Source organism: Cervus elaphus, chromosome 33 (assembly GCF_910594005.1).
Source record: "Cervus elaphus chromosome 33, mCerEla1.1, whole genome shotgun sequence".
NCBI classification, from domain to species: Eukaryota; Metazoa; Chordata; class Mammalia; order Artiodactyla; family Cervidae; genus Cervus; species Cervus elaphus.
The window spans coordinates 27,918,441-27,941,378 of NC_057847.1; the positions used below are offsets into that span (position 1 = coordinate 27,918,441).

General features: G+C 38.2%; 1 protein-coding gene across 2 annotated transcripts in view; it reads left to right on the plus strand.

Moving 5' to 3' along the window:
* The window catches only part of SLC25A12 (solute carrier family 25 member 12), a 97,094-nt gene that overhangs the window by 6,953 nt on the left and 67,203 nt on the right, over positions 1-22,938 (plus strand). For both annotated transcript variants that reach the window (XM_043894285.1, XM_043894284.1), the window contains exon 3: positions 12,028-12,170. In XM_043894285.1, coding sequence (XP_043750220.1) covers positions 12,028-12,170 — 143 coding nt within the window. The remainder of the gene's footprint in view (positions 1-12,027; positions 12,171-22,938) is intronic.

Below are 22,938 nucleotides of genomic sequence, written 5' to 3' on the forward strand. Positions count from 1 at the left end.
GGGGAAATAAAAACAAACTCTCAATGTATATGTGTTAAATTTTGAGCAAGTGCATAATTTAAAAGTAAGAACTTAGTAATTCAGAACATGAAGTTAAAAGAGACTTCCCAGCATGAATTGGGTTGAAGAAACCAGTGAGAGAGACGCAGAAAGGGATCTATAGTTTTCTTAGCCACCCTGATTAAGGGTTTTCACCAGTTTTTCAGGCTATAGTAATTGAAGATAATAGCCTTTATCTTTAGTTTATAAAGTATTTGCCATGAACTATATAGAGTTCTTATTTTTAAAAAAGTGTTAGGCATTAAGGGCATGCTAGCAATATAGTGAAAACTTTATCCTTGAATCAAATAGACAGATGAAAAAATAATTAGGATTAAAACATTAGAGTTATTAAATGCTGTCTATGTCCTACTACCAGTTAGTACATTTTTAATTGCCTAACAGGCTAGGCGCTATGCGAGATTTGTAGGTACGACAGAGGAGTTTGATGAAGGTATGACCTCACAATCTAGGTAGGGGTGAGACAGACAATAACAAAGACCACACATTAAAAAACAAATATCAACCACGGGATTGTGACAGTTCTGATAGGTAGAATGATGGAAAAGGTGATCGTTTTTCAAGATGGTGGCCAGTGAAGGCCCCTAAGGAAGTGATATCAGGGCTGAGAACTGAAAGGTAAGTAGAGAGAATTCCACACGTGCAAAGCCCTGGATGTGGATAGGATGTGGTATGTCCAACAACAAAAATGAGGCCAGTGCTCCTGAAGCCTCAGTGAGTGAGGGGGTGAATGGCCAGTAAGAGATGAGGCTGAAGGAACCACAAGCAGGACCTTGTTTATAGGCCATGAAGAAGAGTTTGGATTCTTTTCTAAAAAATGTTGCGGAACCTGTTGGAGGTCTTTCACCTTGAAAGTGGAATGATTCAATTTATATGTTAAATAGATTGCATTTAAAGAGATCTTAGTGAAATGTAAGCTTTCTCATATATTTCTGTGCTTTCTCATGGATTTTCTACTCTACCTTGAGCAGACTGTGATTTTTCCAATTTAATTTCCTCCTGTCCATAGCATTCTTAGGATATCTTGATCTGGGCCTTGGTTGACTCGTTTTCATCCAGGAGGCAACAGAATGTAGCCAGAACCTTACATGGGCTTTGTAGTCTAACCAGAATCTGAATACTCTTTGATCCCTTTTGCTGAGTGACCTTAGGTGTTTACATTTCTGTGGGAGTCTGTCTTCTCATCTGTCTAAGAAAGGATAACTGCATCTAGCATATAGGGATGTTACAAAGATAAGATAATGTGTAAATAGTGCCTGGCACTCAGAGAACCTGGTAAAACTTAGTTCTTTGTCCCTTTCCTTTTCTTCTGAGCTGAGGACTTTTCTTTCCTGAAAAGGAGCTCAGTCCCTTGTGTTCCCCAGGTAACTGTGTTGGACCTAGAAAGTGACTAAGGATGCTAATAAGTATTTATGATCATGTTCATGTAATCAGTTAATTATTAATTACATTCTTGAGATATACATCTGAAGATCTTCACAAATTCCCATATTCAGAAATATCTCCACAAAAGATAATTTCTCAAGTCTAGAGATCCTGAGAAGGGGTAAAGCCATGGTTAAAAACTGGGAGACTGTGGAGGTATGTGCAGAGTTTTCATTTAAACCTTCTGTTGCTCTCTCTTAACCAGAGGAGGAATAGTAGTCCAACCAAGAAATACCAAGATGCAGACCTGAAAGAGAGACTTATAATTCATTCTTTATGTTTGTAATTTGTGAAAAATCATCTCCCTGTTCTGGTCCGCTCTCTTTTACTTAGCACTGCTGAAATTTCTGAAACATGCCTCACTGAAACCAGTGCCATGGGTTCTAGGACTGTACTATTGTTTGTTAACTGTCATGTTGTAGGCACTATTTTAAGCTTTTTATACAAATCACTGTATGTAATCCCCAGGACAACTCTATAAGGTAGGTGCCATTAATATTCCCATTTAATAGATGAGAAAACTGAGCCCCAGAATGGTTAAGCATCCTGCTCAAGGTTATATAGTAAATGGAGGAGACTTGCTTTATGTATGTTAATACAACTTGCCTTATTTACTTAATATTGTATGGCAATGCAGGTATGGTAGTACATATAGAATCATCTCATTTTTGGGGTAGCCTTTTTTGTTATGAAAAATTTCAAACATATATGAATTTAAAGAAAATAGCATAATGAATTGCCATCTACCATCACTAATCTTCGACTATCATGGCCAATTTTGCTTCATTTATATTGCAGCTGCAGGGGATTATTTTGAAGCAGTTCTCAGACATCTTATCACTGCATCCATAAATACTTCAGTGTCTATCTCTAAAAGATGATGACTCTGGAAAACAAACCAAACAAACCACAATACTTTCTTGCACCTAAAATTTTTCCTTAACAAACGAATTTCAATTCAGAGTTGCAATTTCCATGCTTGTTTCATTTTTTTTTTTAAGTTACTTTATTAAAATCAGGATCCAAGCCAGGTTCCTACATTGCATTTTGTTGATCTGTCGCTGCTCCCTACCAGGATAAAAGGCCTTTTTTCCTTATGGCAAAAATCTTGCTATGTAATCAAGGTTTACCAACAGTAAAGCATTCGATACACCTGGGAGCTGCACCTTGATTATCAAACACATGATTTGTCCAGGCTTGTAAATATATATGCCCCTTGAATGTTTCCATGGTTACTTTGACCAGGAAATTGAAGTATTTATTTTAAGAACAATGCAAATTATTCAACTTAATCTGCTATGAAACATTCTAGTTCCAGTTACTGAATTCTCTGGGGTCATTATTTCCAATGTTTTTGGCCATTTTTAGGAGTTAAATTGTTTTGAAAAACTTAGCTTACTATGGTAACTTCTGTTAATTTCAGTGATTAACTGAAGTCTTGCACTTCCTCACTTTGTTAAACATTGCATGTTTAACATGCAGCTGACAGTAGGCCTTGATGTAACATATAGTAAAAATACACATATTAACACAAAAAGAAGATAGTGTTTCATGAAACAACCTGAGAAAGGCAGGTTTCTAGAGAATTTTTTTTGCAGTATTAAATAGGTTTTGTTTACAGTGTAAGTGAAATATGCAACTGAAAATGCTAATTAGATGTATAAAACTACCTTCTCCTAAAAAATGCATGTGTAGATTTTAGTAAATACCAAAAAAATTTTGTGTCACTCATTAAAATCTGTTTTAAAAAATTAATGTGGCTTCATAGAGTTGTTAAAATCGATGTGGCTGTATGTATTAAAAATTATTTTTTCTCATTAAAATATTATTTCTGCTCTTGAATTCCACGTTGCACTATTGTAACAGAATTTGTGTTGTTGGATCTGTTGTGGTCTTTGCTTGTTACATAGAGTGCTTGAGTAGTGAAAGGGCATGCATTCCGGACTAAATTTGGCTTGCATTAGGAGTAAGAGCAGTAATAGTGAAGGACAACAAGATTAGCTTCATGTGCTCAACTCTTGCCTTGGTACAAGTTTTTCTCTTCCTTTGCTCATGTAATTCTTTTTTCTGTATAGGAAATGCCCTGTGTAATATTTGTAGTTACCAAATTTTGTGACATTGTCCTTTGAGAATTAGAAATCACAAGGATGTTGCAATCTGAAAATGTCAGTTTATCTCAATTGGAACAAAGTCAGGGAGGAACAGTTTGTTTTGACTCATGTTACAGCCACATGTTGGATAAGCAGAGATGAAGGTGCCTAGACCAGTCAGGACTGACTTTTCTGGTAAACCCAAGAACAGTAGAAGTATAGAAGTATAGTAGAAGGAAACCTTGGTTAGAATAAGGGTGAAGAGTTAGAACAGTAACTCCTTCATGTTTGAGCAGAAGCAGAAAAATTCAGTATGCAAGGAGGGAAACTGGGATCTGCTGCTTTTCTGTATTTCTAAGCGTTTTAGAATAACTATGTCAATCTGCATTAGCTTTGCAATTTCCAAGTACTTTGATGTTCAAGATCTCACTTTTTTCCCTTACAGAAAGATCTACCTTTCTGTAATTTCTCGTTAAAGAGACTCTGAGAAGTGTGTGTTTGCTCCAGAAATCTCTACTATTTAACAACACAGGAGATTAGAACCTCTTTTCTGACCTTAGTTTCAGTGTCCATCATGCCATGGTCTCTGAGTGACCTGAGGGCAGGAACTGTGTTTTCTTGATTCTGCATCCCTAGTGCCAGACCTAGTGCCCAGCACAGAGTTGGTACTTGATAAAGGTTCTAAAATGAATGCAAAATAACCTGAAAGATTTAAGCAGATTTTCGGCTTAATAAGAAGTGCTTCTAGATATATTACCTTGGTTTTGGTGGGCGTACTGAAAAAGAAAATCCTTGATCTTGACACACTATAATTTTTAAAAAGTGACCAACTTTCTAGTCACAGCCTCTCAGAACTTTCCTTTATAATTTCTGGAAAATCTTTTAGAAATATAAAAATCGAAAACTTCTGTTTTTAAACTTTAACCATTTAAACAGCTAATTTATATCATTAAAACTATTTGGGTCTATTTACTCATCCATGTTCTTGAATTTTAAATTAACCTTTTTTTTCTTCCCTTACTCAGTGGAAATGTAGTGTGTAAACTTTGTAAAGTCTGCTTTATAATTAACCTGTGATGTTGGTTGCATACATTCTGAAGGTTACTTAAGGTTACATTTGGCAAAATTGCAAAGGAGTTATTAGTATCCAGTTAACTACAGTCAGGTGAGGTCTTGATGTGTTGATCTGTTGGCTTGATAGACAAAACATTTCTGGATAACATGATCGTCTCTTTTGAAGCTAGAGGTAGTTTAGTGAAAGTATAACATAAATCTGTGTATGAAATCATACTTTTATCAGCAATGATTTTGATTAAATGTATAAAGATTTTAATCTTTCTTTAAGATCCATTTTCTTTCTCATGCTTCAGAATGTCAAGGCTTTTTCAAACACATATGAGCTAAACTCAAATTCAAATATTTCTGGAAATGCCAAAGCTATGGGCACTTTCACATTAAAACACTTCAGTTAGGTTTTAAAAAATAGACCACCTATTTTTTTTCTGATACTGTCAGCTGCTGCTTGTCTACGTCTTTTATGTGTCCTTGACTTCTTGCCCAAGAAGGATTTATGACTGCTTAAGAAACATCTTTGAAATGGCAAATGATTAACTCTAAAGTTATTTGGAGTATGGATATAATATTTGGCTAATTTCATTTCAAGTCATTTTAGTTCAGCCTTTGAAATGATAGGAACAAAATAGAAACAGTATTGTGCAACTAAATTAATATATTAATTTTTTAGCATAAGTGTTAGCGTAGGAGATCCAAAAGTTTGTTTTAAATTGCTTTTTTTCATTTTTAGTGTAAACATGCAAGTCATTTTGGTTAGCAGAAAAAGTCTTAGTAAGCCTGGTTAACCTTTCTTTATTTCTAGCTGTGTTACTTTAGGCCATGTTTCCTTTTTTTGTTTGTTTAAGCGTTATTATCCAGTCAATTAAAATCAGCATTAAAAGTAATGAAGTTATTTAAAATAAATAGGTCATTCTTATTTTAAAAAATATTTTTAGTTTAAATGTATCACCCTTTTTGAGGTACCTGCTTTTCTTTGTTAAGAAAATGTTCTAGCCTTTTGGCTGACTGTAGGTAGATTCTAGTTTCAGTTCTGAATTCCCTCTTCTGTTTTGTCTGTTCAGGCAGCAGGCTCAGTGACATTGCCAAGTAATTGTCTCTAATTTAATGAGTTAATTAGTTAACTGTCTCCTGCAGAAGTCAAGCACTGACTCCTTGTGGCTGAGAAGATTTGTGTTTTTTTCCTCTGAGCTATGCACTTTATCTTTCAGTTAAAATAGACTAGGAGAGTTGGGAGAAACACTAGCAAAATACCTCAGGGTAAGTGATTCTCTGGCATCATTTATAACCCCAGATATTAGCAAAGCCTGTTCCAGTACGTGTCAACAAAAGCAATTGTTTTCCTTGTTGGCTACTGTGTCCTTGGTGGTTTGTGCTAAGGCTGCTCCATTTCCTGATAGTTTTAAAGTTAAGAATGTCGGAATTTCTCTCTGTGTGTATGTAATCTGTGTATATAGTGGTGATAGTCCTGGCAATAAGATTCAGGTATTAGATATCAGACACCTTTGTGACAAAAAGAAATGGACACTTCAGTCAGTTCAGTTACTCAGTCGTGTCCAACTCTCTTTGCGACCCCAATGGACTGCAACATGCCAGGCCTCCCTGTCCATCACCATCTCCCGGAGTTTACTCAAACTCATGTCCATTGAGTCAATGATGCCATCCAGCTACCTCATCCTCTGTCATCCCCTTCTCCTCCTGCCTCCAATCTTTCCCAGCATCAGGGTCTTTTCAAATGAGTCAGCTCTTCACATCAGGTGGCCAGAGTATTGGAGTTTCAGCTTCAGCATCAGTCCTTCCAATGAATATTCAGGATTGATTTCCTTTAGGATGGACTGGTTGGATCTCCTTGCAGTCCAAGGGACTCTCAAGAGTCTTCTCTAACACCATAGTTCAAAAACATCAAATGGACACTTAGTTGCTTTATTTTGTTAATACTAACTGAAATGTTATCATATTGTTCCTTTTGAAAATTAATATCTGAAAAAAAAGAAAATATCTGCTAATTAAAGAAAGCAACTCAATTGTGAAGTGAGAGAACAAAGATCACCATAACCCATCTCTTATATTTTCTTGTTTTATATTTAGTTCCTAATTATTTTAAATTTCTCATAGAAATTGGCCGAGGAGTCTTTATCAATGAATATGAGCATTTTTATGGTTCTTTATGGGCTTCCCTTGTGTCTCAGCTGGTAAAGAATCCGCCTGCAATGCAGGAGACCTGGGTTCAGTCCCTGGGTTGGGAAGATCCCCTGGAGAAGGGAAAGGCTACCCACTCCAGTATTCTGGCCTGGAGAATTCCATGGAGTGTATAGTCCATGGGGTCGCAAATTGATGCTTTTGAACTGTGTTGTTGGAGGACTCTTGAGAGTCCCCTGGACTGCAAGGAGATCCAACCAGTCCATCCTAAAGGAAATCAATCCTGAACGTTCATTGGAAGAACTGATGCTGAAGCTGAAACTCCCAATACTTTGGCTACTTTGATGCAAAGAACTGACTCATTTGAAAAGACCCTGATTCTGGGAAAGATTGAAGGCAGGAAGAGAAGGGAATGACAGAGGATGAGATGGTTGGATGGCATCACCGATTCGATGGACATGAGTTTGAGTAAGCTCTGGGAGTTGGTGATGGACAGGGAAGTCTGGCGTGCTGCAGTCCATGGGGTTGCAGAGTCAGACATGACTGAGTGACTGAACTGACTGACTGATAGTTCTTTATATATTATATATATATATATACACACACACATATATATTTGTGGGTATGTATATATTGCTAAATTACTTTTTTTTGTTTAATTTTTTTTAATTGGAGGATAATTTCCTTACAGCATTGTCTTGGTATTTGCTGTATATCTGAATCACTTTTTTAAAGGACTGAATGTGAAAAAGCAAGATGGATAGAACAGTGTGAATAGTATGTTATCATTTGTGTTAAAAAGACATGAATAAGAGTAATCATACACATTTGTATGTATATATTGGCATATATGGGGCTTCTCAGGTGGTGCTGATGGAGATATAAGAGACATAAAAAATGTGGGTTCATTCCATGGCTTGGGAAGATCTTCTGGATAAGGGCATGACAACCCACTCCAGTATTCTAGCCTGGAGAATCCCCATGGGCAGAGAAGCCTGACGGACTACAGTCCTTAGGATCGCCAAGAGTCAGACCAACTGAAGCAACTTACTGTGCATGAATGCATATTGGTGTCTATATATATATATATATATATCTTATATATAAAATTTACTTGTTTATGCACAAAAAAATATCTGAGAGTGTGTGTGAGAAATTGATTGCCTCTGGAGTGAGGAACTGAGTGACTGGAAAGAGGCGGGAGGAAGACTTTTTTCATTGTATATTCTTATTTTGAATGGTGTGAATTGACAGTATTAAAATCATAAATAAAATGAAAAGCCTCTAGCAGTGGGTGAAAATCCCCATTGTTTTTTCATTTTTACTCCTACTGCTTTGGTGCAGGCCTCAATCTCTTTCCCCTGGATCTTTGCAGTAGCCACTACTTGGTCTCCCTGCCCCCAGGCAGCTTATCTTTTCTCCAGTCCATCTTTCACATTGCTGCCGGGGAAAGCACATGTCAGATCATGTCTCTCACTTCCTAAAATTTTAAGTGGTATCCCATGGCCCATAGGATAAAGTTCCAACTCTTTGTTTTAGCATTCCAAGTCTTCCACTATCTGGTCTCAAATTGTCTTTTCAGTGCCACTTCTACACATCTTTGTGTACCCTCTCTTTGTTACCTTTCTCCAGACAGCAACCCCCTCCCCCCAAAAAGAAATAAATTCATTAAAAAATTTTCTGTTTTTTTAAGCCTGAAATACCCTTTCTCTCAATTTGCAGTTAAAACTGAATTTTGCTTTCAAGGCCTGTTCCGAACATTATTTTCTTTTTCCTCTCACCAACTCCCTGCCATCTATCCTCAAAATGAATCATTTATTTTTGGTTCCCATTGTATGTGTCTCATACCTTTGGCACTCATTCTAGTTAATTGCTCACTTATCAGTTGCTTAAGTTCTATTTTTAGACTTCCTTGTATTGATCCCTCTTTCCAGTTCCAGTAGCCTTGCCAACATTGTGCCTTTCTCCACTCCTGCCTGTCTTTAACCCTGGTGGCTTTCATATCTTGGTAAATGTGTCAGGTTATGTTATACATTGAAGAATTTTGAGGAGAAGCAGCAATTGATTAGAATTAGTAGAATCCACTCAGTATCATACAGTTTATTTTTTCTTTCTCCTGTTTGCATGCCTGTTTTGAAATGTCAAAGATTATTTAGTTTTCATTTTATAGATATGTGATATATATCTAGGGGCCTGGGAGGAGAATGTCCTTGTTGAAGGACTCACAGTGAATAAGTTTAGAGCCAGGGTGTAAACACAGGAACCTTTCAGGTATGACTTTTATAGCATGTGGAGAGAACATGACTTTATTTTGGGGTTATACTAGTTAGGTGATTTTGGTAGTACCACCTAGTAAGAATGTGTCCACCTTTGGGCTGCTTATTTTGACTGATAGAGCATTTGCTGTGATAACCTCAATGATATTTTTCAGAATACAACAAAGGAAACAATTTAAAATTTAATTCTGTCCTTATTGAGGGAGCTAGTGGCTTGGTTTAGTCAGATTCCCAAAAGAAGACATTTGAAATGCTTAACCAAAAGCAAACCAACAGTCCTTTGATCTTTTGATCCTTGTCTTTCCTAGAAGCAACCTCTTGTAATTTTTCTAGCTATTCATTTTTCATGAATAGAAGTATTTCTATACTTTGCTTTTCATAAAGTGTAGAAATACTTCATATCTTTGTACTGCTGCTTCTAGACACTATTGACTTTCTCTTATAGCAGCTGAGGTATTTGACTTCCTCTCCCATTCTTCTCCCTCCATGCTTATCATTATACTTATAATTGTTGTTAAATTAATATTTAGTATCCACATTATTATAACTCTAAATTGTTTATTTTCTGCCAAATCATGTAATGTTTTCTGTTTTTATATGACAAAAATACTTGTTCATAATTTACTTTTTTATAGAGTTAAAAATTGCTTAACTTTTCATTTACTTAGTGATTCGTGTACCTGTTACTGATCCCTTAACAAATATTTACGGAGTGCCTACCATGTGTCAGCTATTATTCTTGGTGCTTGGGATACATCAGTGAACATGCTAGGCAAAAATTCCTTCTTTTGTGATATTTACATGCCACTTGCGAGATAGACAGCAAACATAATAAGTAAAATACATAGTATGGTAGTTGATAGGTGCCAAGGGGGAAAGCAGAACACCATAGGGGATTTGGGAATATAAATACAAGTCTGGGTGGGTAAGTCTCATTGAGAAGCTGACATTTGTGTAAAGATTTAGGCTCCTCCCAGGGTTATTTTCCACAAAGCCAAATGCCTCGAATAATCTGACATTGCAGTTTCCCCAGCGGCTTGCTCTCTTGGAGCCCTCCTCTGCCAGCCAGGACTGGCACTCCAGAGCCCTGCAGTACAAATGTTGTCCCAGGATTTCCCTTGGCCACTTCACTGGGCTGGATCATCCGGTTTCCTGGAACCTCCGTCTTTCTATTACTTGGTTCATGCTGTCTTTTTGATGGGGCAAATTATCCCATAGCTTCCTGAGAAAGGGTACATTAAAGGAAAGGAAAGCATATTGAGAATATGGATATTCCAGAGTACTTTTAACCTACCCTTACAGTTGATTGAAAGTTTGGCTCAGTTTAGAATTCTTGGTTAGAAATCATTTCTCTTAGAATTTTCAGTGCCTTACTGCATTGTCTTCAAGCTTTCAAAGTTTCTGTTGGGAAACATTGAGGCCCATGATTCATAATTGTTTATACATGACCTATTTTTTCTCTCTGAAAACATTTAAGATTTTCTCTTTATTCTGATGTTCTTTAATTTTATGATGATGAGTCAAGCCTTGGTGTGGGTCTTTGTTGTGTTTTAATTGACTGTGCTTGGCACTTAGTGGCCCCTTGTATTCTTCAATTCTGGGAAATGTTCTGATGTTACTACTTTGATAGTTGACTGAAGTAGCTAAGTTAATCAACTGCAACCCATAGAGGAAGGCTTTGGCTGTTCATGTTTGGTCACCAGTTTAGTCAGTTCAGTTCAGTCATGTCTGACTCTTGGCAACCCCATGAACTGCAGCACACCAGACTTCCCTGTCTATCACCAACGCCCGGAGCTTGCTCGAACTCATGTCTATCAAGTCGGTGATGCCATCTAACCATCTCATCCTCTGTCATTCCCTTCTCCTCCTGCCTTCAGTCTTTCCCAGCATCAGAGTCTTTTCCAGTGAGTCAGTTCTTCACATCAAGTGGCCAAAGTATTGGGAGTTTCAGCTTCAGCATCAGTCCTTCCAATGAATATTTAGGACTGATCTCCTTTAGGATTGACTGGTTTGATCTCCTTGCAGTCTAAGGGACTCTCAAGAGTCTTTTCCAACACCACAGTTCAAAAGCGTCAATTCTTTGGTGCTGAGCTTTCTTTACCATAGTACATAAGACCCTTACTATATATTGAGTTGTTTATTTAATAAGCAGGTATTATTATTATTTTATTCTCTAAAATTATTGACATAAAAGGCAGAATTTTTTTGTTTCTTTTTTCCAGCTCCTGGTACTTAGAAGGAATACCTGTGTTGGAAGGTCTTGTTTGTTATGCTGTCGTTGGTCATTTCCCTTTTAAGGTTTGGCAGGTGTGTCCCCACCCCAACTCTTGCCATCAGGAAGCCTCCAGAGGCTTGGAGGCTTTCTTACCTTGGTTGCCCTTTCACCTTTCTTTATCTTTCTCATATTTCTTCATGTGTGTATAAACACACACACACACACACACCCATAAAATTCACCATTTTAAAGTGTCCAAGTCAGTGTTTTTTTTTTTTGTTTTTTGTTTTTTTTTTTTCAGTTTATTTACAATGTTGTGTGACTTCACCACTGTCTAATTCCAGAGCATTTTTATCACCCCCGAGGAAACTCCCCCTATGTAAAGTGGTTAACTCCATTCCCCGCTCCTTCCAGTTCCTGGCAACTACTCCTGTACTTTTCTGATGCTGTGAATTTGCCTATTATGGACAGTTCATATAAATGAGGTCATGAGTTATGTGGTCTTTTGTGTGGTTTCTTTAAGTTAAAGTGTTTTCAAGGTTCATCCATATTGTAGCATGTATCAATACTTTGCTAATGTTCTGAACCCAGGCTCTGGGTGTCTGTTTTTGGACTATCCAGAAAAACTTCTGCATTTTTTGTTACCTTGATTATGATACTGGCGTTTAATTTACTTTTTCAGGAAACTTTTGTTGGGTACAAAAAGATACTGAACAATTTTAATTTTAAGTATACATTATTTACTTTTTAGTATGCCAGTACTGAGGTTGATGGAGAACATTACATGACCCCGGAAGACTTTGTCCAGCGCTATCTTGGACTGTATAATGATCCAAATAGCAATCCGAAGATTGTGCAGCTCTTGGCAGGAGTAGCCGATCAAACCAAGGATGGGTAAGAACTTGTATCCTCTTCTTGAAAGCTAATGTTATTCAATATTGTACTAAAAAAATGGGAAAACCATAAATTTACCCATGACCATTTAGGATTTTAATGTTAATAAACCATATCTTTTCTTAGAAGTTTAAAAAAATTGTTGTTTACTGCCATTATCAAGTATACTTTCCTTTCTTTCTTTTTTTGAAAAAAAAATACATGCAAAGCCATATTTTATGTTGAATAATCTGACCAGAATGGTTTTCGGATAGCTAAGTTATCTTTTATTCATTCATTCAGTAAATATTGAGTACTTACTATGTTTTAGGCACTTTCTATGTACTAGAATTCCATCAGTGAATAAACCACAGAAAAATAATAAACAAAGTTTAAAAGTAAACTATAGTGTTAGGTGGTTATAACTGCTATAAGGAATAATAAGGAAGCATTTAGAGTGATACTTATTCATCTATCTGTCCATTTATCTGTCAGGTATTTATGAGACAGCCATCATTTGCCAGGCACTGTTGAACATTAGAAATATAAATAAAATGAGGTTCATGACCTTGAGAAGAAACTCATGGCTTAGTGAGAAAGAATGAGTAAACAAAGGGAAAAAGTAATACTTTGGGAATAAGGTTCTATGATAGAACCATAAGAAATATACAAAGTACACCTAAGACAGTATAATTAACTCTGTTTTGGGTGTTCAGGAGAGCATCTTAGAAGAAGTGATGCTTGAGTGAATCTGGCAAGACAAAAAGAGCTTGCTGGTTGCTGGACAAAGAAGGAGAATTCCAGGAATGGGAACAATTGGCATGAAACATCAAGGGGCAGGGACACGCAGTTTTGAGGGCACCTCACTGTGTCCCCTTTGCCTAGCAAAGCAATAAAGCTATTCTTTTCTACTTCACCTCCCCCCACAAAACCCATCAAGGGGCACCTGCATGTCCGTGTTGCCTCCCCAGTGGGCAGGTTGTCAGAGTAATGGTCGGGGCACAGCTGGGGACCTTGTGTGCTAAGCTTTGACTGTATCCTATAGGCTTGTGACTCTCAGACTTGCAGGTATTTTTAGCCTGGCATTGTAGGCATGTGTGTAGTCACAGTAATTACAAAGTGCATCTTACTTAAGTGTCAGTTTACTCAAATCAAGGGGAAAAGGCATTTTTATATTAAAATCTAATAGTACTGTATTATGGAGGGAATGGAATATTTGTATTCTTTGCTTTGTGAGTTCCAAGCTAGAGCCTCAGGACTCCAAGGGCCCAGTTTCTTTTTCTTGCCTGTGGAGGGACTTGTGTGAAAAACTAGGCAAAATTAGCTTTAACTCTTTAAAATGTTTAGAAGGCTGTCGTAATACAGTGGAAGTGTTGGTTTCTAAGTTCTTTGAATCCAGGGTTATTGTATTCATTTGTATTTTCTCACAGAATTTAGCACAGTGCATGAAATTTACTATGACTATTTTATTTCTTGGAAAGATTTTATATAATTCATCACTGACAGATATTGAGGAACTTGTATACATTTTGTGCCCAGTCTCTGGAAAAAGTCAGATTGGCTGCTAGGTTACTGTGGACCACTCAGTCATTGAGTATCTCAATAGTGATTAGACAGTGAGGCATATAAAAATTAATCATATTTAATCAGAATTCCTTCTTCAAATTTAGAAATTTTAATTATTATCATTAACTTGGTCTGAGACTTGTCAGAATATCTTTTCAGATGCTTCCTTTTGTGACCATGTGTTCTGATCCATTCCACTGGTGTATCTTATTTCTTATTTGAAGCTTCATGTGGTTCTGTCAGAAGCAGTTGTGTTGTTAAAGTGTGGTCAAGTGGAATTGAGTGTTTAAGTTGCCAGAGTAGAATCGATCAAAAATGGGTTTTGGCTAGTAAAGAATCTAATAATGTTGAATACTGTATACTTAAAAAAAGCAAACTGTCTCTCTTTTGAAAAGGTATATCTGTTCTATTTAAAATTTTAAAAACTGCTTAAACTTCCTTTTTTCCCTCCCTCCTTAGAATAAGTCAGATTGAGATTGGGTAGGAAATTTGCATAAAAATTATAAACATATACATTATTTCTAAAAGAGGTGGAATTTTCTAGAAATCTCCCATTCATGGTCGATCTTCATAGTTTCCTGAACTTACTGAAATATAATGCAAAAATGAATGATTTTGTATTTTCATTTTTCTGGGGAGGAATCACAGGTTTTTCAAAGGGTGTATGACTTCAGAAGGGTTTAAATATCATTGTTAAAGTTGTTTTTCTTTTTAAATATTTTAATTTAAGAAAATCAAAGGTGTTGATGATGTTTAAACTTATTCCAAGTAGTCAGCCCTTCCTTATTTCACATTTAAGGAAAATGAACTCCAGAGAGATTGATTGACTTGTCCAATAACAAAAGATTAATTCTTTTAATTTTTAGCTCATCTTCTTGTAATCATTTAAAAAAGCTATCTTTTCTCTATTGTTCTGTTTCCTGCTCCTTTAAGCAGGGCAGTGATGAAAGTTAGGATAGTTTAGTTGGTTTATCTTTTTTCCAACTCCAAGAAGTATTCTTTGATTCTATTATAGTCTTTTTAGGACAAGTCCTGTAGGTAGGTATATGGGCTTCCTAGGTGGCACAGTGATAAAGAATCTGCCTGCCAATGCAGGAGACGCAAGAGACACGGATTAGATCTCTGGGTTAGAATGATCCCCTGGGGTAGGAAATGGCAACCCACTCCAGAATTCTTGCTTGGAAAATTCTGTGGACAGTGGACTACAGTTCATGGCGTTGCAAAGAGTCGGACATGAGTGAGCATAGCATGGCCTATAGGTATGTAACTTGACAAGAATCACGTAATAATGTTTATAATTACTCCAGACCAAATTTGAATTAATAAAACTAGCATAAACAAGTTTGAGTGATTTAGTTAAGTGTATGAGAAAAGCAGGTTTAGGGGTGGTCAGTACTATGTCTCTTTTGTGTTCTATCCTTGCCTGCCCTCCCTTGTTTTCTTAGCACGTTAACTGCTCCCTTTCTCTTCTCCTGGCTCCCTTTCTTCTAATAAATGGTGAAGTAAGCAAGAGTGTTTTGATACAGGTGCTTGCTATGGACAGCCGTGTATTTCTTTTTTGGTTTGTTTTTTGTTTTTTAAATATTTCGTTTGGCTCTGCCACATGGCATATGAGATCTTAGTTCTCTGAACAGGGATCATACCCGGGCCCCTCACATTGGAAGCTTGGAGTCTTAACCACTGGACTGCCAGGGAAGTCCCTGGAGAGCCACGAGAAACAACACTGTATAAATAGCATAATTGGTTGTCTAAAAGTAAAAGCCATTCAGTTCAGTTCAGTCAAGCAGTCGTGTCCGGCTCTTCCCGACACCATGGACCACAGCATGCCAGGGTTCCCTGTCCATCACCAACTCCCGGAGTTTACTCAGACTCATCTCCACTGAGTCGGTGATGCCATCCAACCATCTCATCCTCTGTTGTCCCCTTCTCCTCCTGCTCTGAATCTTTCCCAGCATCAGGGTCTTTTCAAGTGAATCAGCTCTTCACAACAGGTGGCCAAAATATTGGAGTTTCAGCTTCAATGTCAGTCCTTCCAGTGACCACTCAGGACTGATCTCCTTTAGGATGGACTGGTTGGATCTCCTTGCAGTCCAAGGGACTCTCAAGAGTCTTCTCTAACACCATGGTTCAAAAGCATCAATTCTTTGGCATTCAGCTTTCTTTGTAGTCCAACTCTAACATCCATACATGACTACTGGAAAAACCATAGCCTTGACTAGATGGACCTTTGTTGACAAAGTGATGTCTCTGCTTTCTAATATGCTGTCTAGGTCGGTCATAACTTCCCTTCCAAGGAGTAAGCGTCTTTTAATTTCGTGGCTGCATTCACCATCTGCAGTGATTTTGGAGCCCCCCAAAATGAAGTCTGTCACTGTTTCCACTGTTTCCCCATCTATTTCCCATGAAGTGATGGGACCAGATGCCATGATCTTAGTTTTCTGAATGTTGAGCTTTGAGCCAACTTTTTCACTTTACTCTTTCACTTTTATCAAGAGGCTCTTTAGTTCTTCTTCACTTTCTGCCATATGGGTGGTGTCATCTGCATATCTGAGGTTATTGATATTTCTCCCGGCAATCTTGATTCCAGCTTGTGCATCATCCAGCCCAGCATTACTCATGACGTACTCTGCATATAAGTTAAATAGCAGGGTGACAATATACAGCCTTGATGTATTCCTTTTCCTATTTGGAACCAGTCTGTTGTTCCATGTCCAGTTTTAACTGTTGCTTCCTGACCTGCATACAGATTTCTGAAGAGGCGGGTCTAGTGGTCTGGTATTCCCATCCCATGAAGAATTTTCCACAGTTTATTGTGATGCACATAGTCAAAGGCTTTGGCATAGTCAGTAAAGCAGAAATAGATGTTTTTCTGGAACTCTCTTGCTTTTTGATGATCCATCAGATGTTGGCAATTTGATCTCTGGTTCCTCTGCCTTTTCTAAATCCAGATTGAACATCTGGAAGTTCATGGTTCATGTACTGTTGAAGCCTGGCTTGGAGAATTTTGAGCATTACTTTACTAGCCTGTGAGATGAGTGCAGTTGTGTGGTAGTTTGAGCATTCTTTGGTATTGCTTTTCTTTGGGATTGGAATAAAAACTGAACTTTTCCAGTCCTGTGGCCACTGCTGAGTTTTCCAAAATGTCCATCAACAGAGGAATAGGTAAAGAAAATGTGGTACATTAATGCAGTAGAATATTACTCAGCCGTTAAAGAGAACGAATGCTATTGCAGCACCATGTCCAAACCTAGAGATTGTCATCCTGAGTCAACTAAGTCAGACAGAGGAGGAGAAATATTGTATGACATTTCTTATATGTGGAATCTAAAAAGAAATGATACTAATGAACTTATAAAGCAGAAAGAATGGATACATGTATATGCATTTGAAGTGTGCAGCCTGTGGGAACTCCAAAATTAAAACTTGTTGCTGAACAACTGTCAACAGGAGAATGTGGGATCCCACCAAAAAAATATACCCCACATCCAAGGGCAAAGGAGAGGCTGCAGCAAGTCAGTAGGAGGGATGAAATCATGTTTAGAATCAAACCCTATACCTGCCACAGACGTTTGGAGGGCTCAAACACAACCTGTACGCAGCAGGAGACTCCACAGAGAGTGACAGACCTGCCTTTGAGTGTTTGAGTATCTCCTGTGGAGGTACAGGTCAGCAGTGGCTTGCTGCAGGGGCTCTGGGTGCAGCAGACCTGGGTATGGCATAAGCCCTCTTGGAGGAGGTCACCATTAACCCCACCATAGAGCCACCAGAACTTACACAGGACTGGGGAAACAGACTCTTGCAGGGCACAAACAAAAACTTGTGCATACCAGGACCCAGGAGAAAGGAGCAGTGACCCCACAAGAGATTGACCCAGACTTCCCATGAGTGTCTAGGAGTCTCCGTGGGTTGATGGTGGCCTGGTGCAGGGTCGGGGCACTGAGTGTGACAGTGCGTGCATGGGCCCTTTTGAAGGAGATTGCCATTATCTTCATTACATACACAGTTACAGTTCAGTCTCTCAGTCGGGTCTGACCCTTTGTGACCCCATGGACTGCAGCACACCAGGCCTCCCTGTCCATCACCAACTCCCCGAGTTTACTCAAACTCATGTCCATTGAGTTGGTGATGCCATCCAGCCAGCTCATCCTCTGTCATCTCCTTCTCCTCCCACCTTCAATCTTTCCCAGAATCAGGGTCTTTTCCAATGAGTCAGTTCTTCACATCAGGTGGCCAAAGTATTGGAGCTTCAGCATTAGTCCTTCCAATGAATATTCAGGACTCATTTCCTTTAAGATTGACTGGTTGGATCTCCTTGGTGTCCAAGGGACTCTCAAGAGTCTTCTCCAACATCACAGTTCAAAAGCATCAGTTCTTCAGTGCTCAACTTTCTTTATAGTCCAACTCTCACATCCATACATGACTACTGGAAAAACCATAGCTTTGACTAGATGGATCTTTGTTGGCAAAGTAATGTCTCTGCTTTTTAATATGCTGTCTAGGTTGGTTACATGGACTACAGCCTTGTCTAATTCAATGAAACCATGAGCCATGTGATGTAGGGCCCCCTAAGGTAATGGTGGAGAGTTCTGACAAAAGGTGGTCCACTGGAGAAGGGAATGGCAAACCACTTCAGTGTTCTTGCCTTGAGAACCCATGAACAGTATGAAAAGACAAAAAGATAGGACACTGAAAGATGAACTCCCCAGGTCGGTAGGTGCCCAATATGCTACTGGAGATCAGTGGAGAAATAACTCCAGAAAGAATGAAGAAATGGAGTCAAAGCAAAAACAACACACAGTTGTGGACATGACTGGTGATGAAAGAAAAGTCTAATGCTGTAAAGAGCAATATTGCATAGGAACCTGGAATGTTAGGTTCATGAATCAAGGTAAATTGGAAGTGTCAAACAGGAGATGGCAAGAGTAAACATTGACATTCTAGGAATCAGTGTACTAAAATGGACTGGAATGGGTGAATTTAACTCAGATGACCATTATATCTACTACTGTGGGCAACAGTCACTTAGAATAAATGGAGTAGCCCTCATAGAAAACAAAAGAGTCCAAAATGCAGTACTTGGATGCAGTCTCAAAAATGACAGAATGATCTCTGTTTGTTTCCAAGGCAAACCATTCACTGTCACAGTAATCCAAGTCTCTGTCCCAACCAGTAATGCTGAAGAAGCTGACCAGTTCTATGAAGACCTACAAGATCTTCTAGAACTAACACCCCAAAAAGATGTCCTTTTCATTATGGGGGACTGGAATGCAATAGTAGGAAGTCAAGAGATACCTGGAGTAACAGGCAGATTTGGCCTTGGAGGACAGAATGAAGCAGGGCAATGGCTAACAGAGTTTTGTCAAGAGAATACACTGGTCATAGCAAACACCCTCTTCCAACAACACAAGAGAAGACTCTACACATGGACATCACCAGATGGTCAACACCGAAATCAGATTGATTATATTCTTTGCAGCCAAAGATGGAGAAGCTCTGTACAGTCAGCATAAACAAGACCGGGAGCTGAATGTGGCTCAGATCATGAACTCCTGATTGCCAAATTCAGACTTAAACTGAAGAAAGTAGGGAAAACCACTAGACCATTCAGGTATGACCTAAATCAAATCCCTTACGATTATACAGTGGAAGTGAGAAATAGATTCAAGGGATTAGATCTGATAGAGTGCCTGAAGAACTACGGATGGAGGTTCATGACATTGTATAGGAGGCAGTGATCAAGACCATCCCCAAGAAAAAGAAATGCAAAAAGGCAAAATAGTTGTCTGAGGAGCCCTTACAAATAGCTGAGAAAAGAAAAAATGCAAAAGGCAAAGGAGAAAAGGAAAGATATACCCATTTGAATGCAGAGTTCCAAATAGCAAGAAGAGATAAGAAAGCCTTCCTTAGTCATCAATGCAAAGAAATAGAGGAAAACAGTAGAATGGGAAAGTCTAGAGATCTCGTCAAGAAAATTAGAGATACCAAGGGAACATTTCATGCAAAGATGGGCTCAATAAAGGACAGAAATGGTATGGACCTAACAGAAGCAGAAGATAAGAAGAGGTGGGAAGAAAACACAGTTAAGAACTGTATAAAAAAGATCTTCACGACCCAGATAATCACAATGGTGTGATCACTCATCTAGAGCCAGACATCCTGGAATGTGAAGTCAAGTGGGCCTTAGGAAGCATCACTATGAACAAAGCTAGTGGAGGTGATGGAATTCCAGTTGAGCTATTTCAACTCCTAAAAGATGATGCTGTGAAAGTGCTGCGCTCAATATGTCAGCAAATTTGGAAAACTCAGCAGTGGCCACAGGACTGGAAAAGGTCAGTTTTCATTCCAGTCCCAAAGAGAGGCAATGCCAAAGAATGTTCAAACTACTGCACAATTACACTCATCTCACATGCTAGTAAAGTAATGCTCAAAATTCTCCAAGCCAGGCTTCAACAGTACATGAACCATGACTTTCCAGATGTTCAAGCTGGGTTTACAAAAGGCAGAAGAACCAGAGATCAAATTGCAAACATCCGTTGGCTCATAGAAAAAGGAAGAGTGTTCCAAAAAAACATCTCTTCTGCTCTATTGACTATGCGAAAGCCTTTGACTGTGTGGATCATGACAAACCTTGGAAAATTCTTCAAGGGATGGGAATACCAGACCACCTTACCTGCCTCTTAGAAATCTGTATGCAGGTCAAGAAGCAATAGTTAGAACTGAACATGGAACAACAGATTTGGTTCCAAATCGGGAAAGGAGTCCTTCAAGGCTGTATATTGTCACCCTGCTTATTTAACATAATGAGAAACGCTGGGCTGGATGAAGTAGAAGCTGGAATCAAGATTGCTGGGAGTAATATCCATAACCGCAGATATGCAGATGACACCACCCTTATGGTAGAAAGTAAAGAAGAACTAAAGAGCCTCTTGGTGAAAGTGAAAGAGGAGAGTGAAAATGTTGGCTTAAAGCTCAACATTCAGAAAACTAAGATCATGGCATCTGGTCCCATCACTTCATGGCAAATAGCTGGGGAAACAATGGAAACAGTGAGAGACTGTATTTTTGGGGGGTTCCAAAATCACTGCAAATGGTGACTGCAGCCATGAAATTAAAAGACACTTGCTCCTTGGAAGAAAAGCTATGATCAATCTAGACAGCATGTTAAAAAGCAGAAATGTTACTTTGCCAACAAACGTCCATCTAGTAAAGCTATGGTTTTTCCAGTAGTCATGTATGGATGTGAGAGTTGGACTACAAAGAAAGCTGAGTGCCGAAGAATTCATGCTTTTGAACTATGGTGTTGGAGAAGACTCTTGAGAGTCCCTTGGACTGCAAGGAGATCCAACCAGTCCATCCCAAAGGAAATGAGTCCTGAATATTCATTGAAAGGACTGATGCTGAAGCTCCAATACTTTGGCCACCTGATGTGAAGAGCTGACTCATTTGAAAAGACCCTGATGCTGGGAAAGGTTGAAGGTGGGAGGAGAAGGGGACGACAGAGGATGAGATGGTCCATCACCGTCTCAATGGACATGAGTTTGAGTAAGCTCCAGGAGTTGGGGACGGACAGGGAAGCCTGGCGTGCTATAGTTCATGGAGTCACAAAAGTCGTACATGACTGAGTGACTGGACTGAACTGAAGCACATTCACATCACCACTATTCAGCTTCAGAACTTTTTCGTTTTCCCATACTTAAACTCCACCCTCATTGAACAAGTCCCCATTCTCCCCCAATACCCAGTTCCAGGTAACCACTATTCTGTTTTCTGTCTTTATGGATTTGTTCTAAGTACTTCATATCAGTGAAATAATATTTGTCCCCTTGCATCTGGCTTATTTCACTTAGCATGGTGCTTTAAAGATTGATTCATGTTATAGCATGTACAGAATTTCATTCCTTTTTAAGACTGAATAGTACAAAGTGACTTATTTTGAAGTTGCTGATGTTTTGTGTTTCTTAATTGACTTTCTTCAATAAATCACCCTGTATAACAAAGGTAACTGAGTATTAAGGTTTGGCTCAGTATCCCCCAGATGCCTTCTTATAATAATATTCTACTTGCTAGAGATACCAGATATCCTTTCTATTTTTCAGCTATAACTTTAAATTTGGGGTTGGGGGACAGGATGGTGTACACTGGATTGGTTGAAGGTAGAAGTTGAGTCTTCACCTTGGCTTACTGAGTTGCTGAATGTCTTTGTACAAATCACTTCTTTAAATTTTCTAAGGGTCCTTCTGACTCTAAATTGCATAAATATATGATTTGCCTTTCTGAGTATACTAGTAGATAAAAATGTAGATATTTAATAAGGTTCATAGAATGTGTATATATTTTTTCTCCCTCTGCTTTTTTGTTTTATTAATTTACCTATTTTATTTTTTAACTTGTATTTTACTTTGGAGAATATAATTGATCAACAATGTTGTGTTAGTTTCAAATGTATAGCAAAGTGATTCACTTATGCATATATATGCATCTGTTCTTTTTCAAATTCTTTTTCTGTTTAGGTTATTATAGAACTTATTTTTTTTAATTGAAGTATAGTTGGTTTTTAATGTTGTGCCAATCTCTGCTGTACAGCAGAATGACTCACTTATATACATATGTACATTCTTTTTTTCAATTTTCTTTTCCTTTATGGTTTATTACAGAATATAGCTCCTGTACTATACATGAGGTCCTTGTCATTTGTCCATTCTAAATGTAATAGTTTGCCTCTACCAACCCCAGATTCCCAGTTCATCCCTTTCCCTCCCCACCTCCCCTTTGGCAACCGCAAGTCTGTTCTCTGTGTCTGTGAGTCTTTCTGATTTGTAGATATGTTCATTTGTGACATACTTTAGATTCCACATGTAAGCGATACCAACGTGACTATCCACACACTCCCAAAAAGCAAATGATTGGTTTGCCAGCCAACCATTTATGACCTTTGCTAGTTAAGGAGAAAACCTCTGACCGCTTCTCATAAATACAGAAAGTTTTACTACTGAACATGAAATATGTTTAAAATCTAATATTCTGTATTTCAGGGTAACTGTATTTTTATGTCTAATTGCTGAGACTTGGCCTGTTTTGGAAAAATCAAGATGCTGTGCGTTGTTCTTCCCTCCTATAATCAGCCTAGCAACTTTTAATTTTTATTTTAAAAGTTAATGTTATGAGCAGAAGAAATAATGCTAATTCTTCATTATAAATATAAAAATTTCAAATGTTTCTAAAT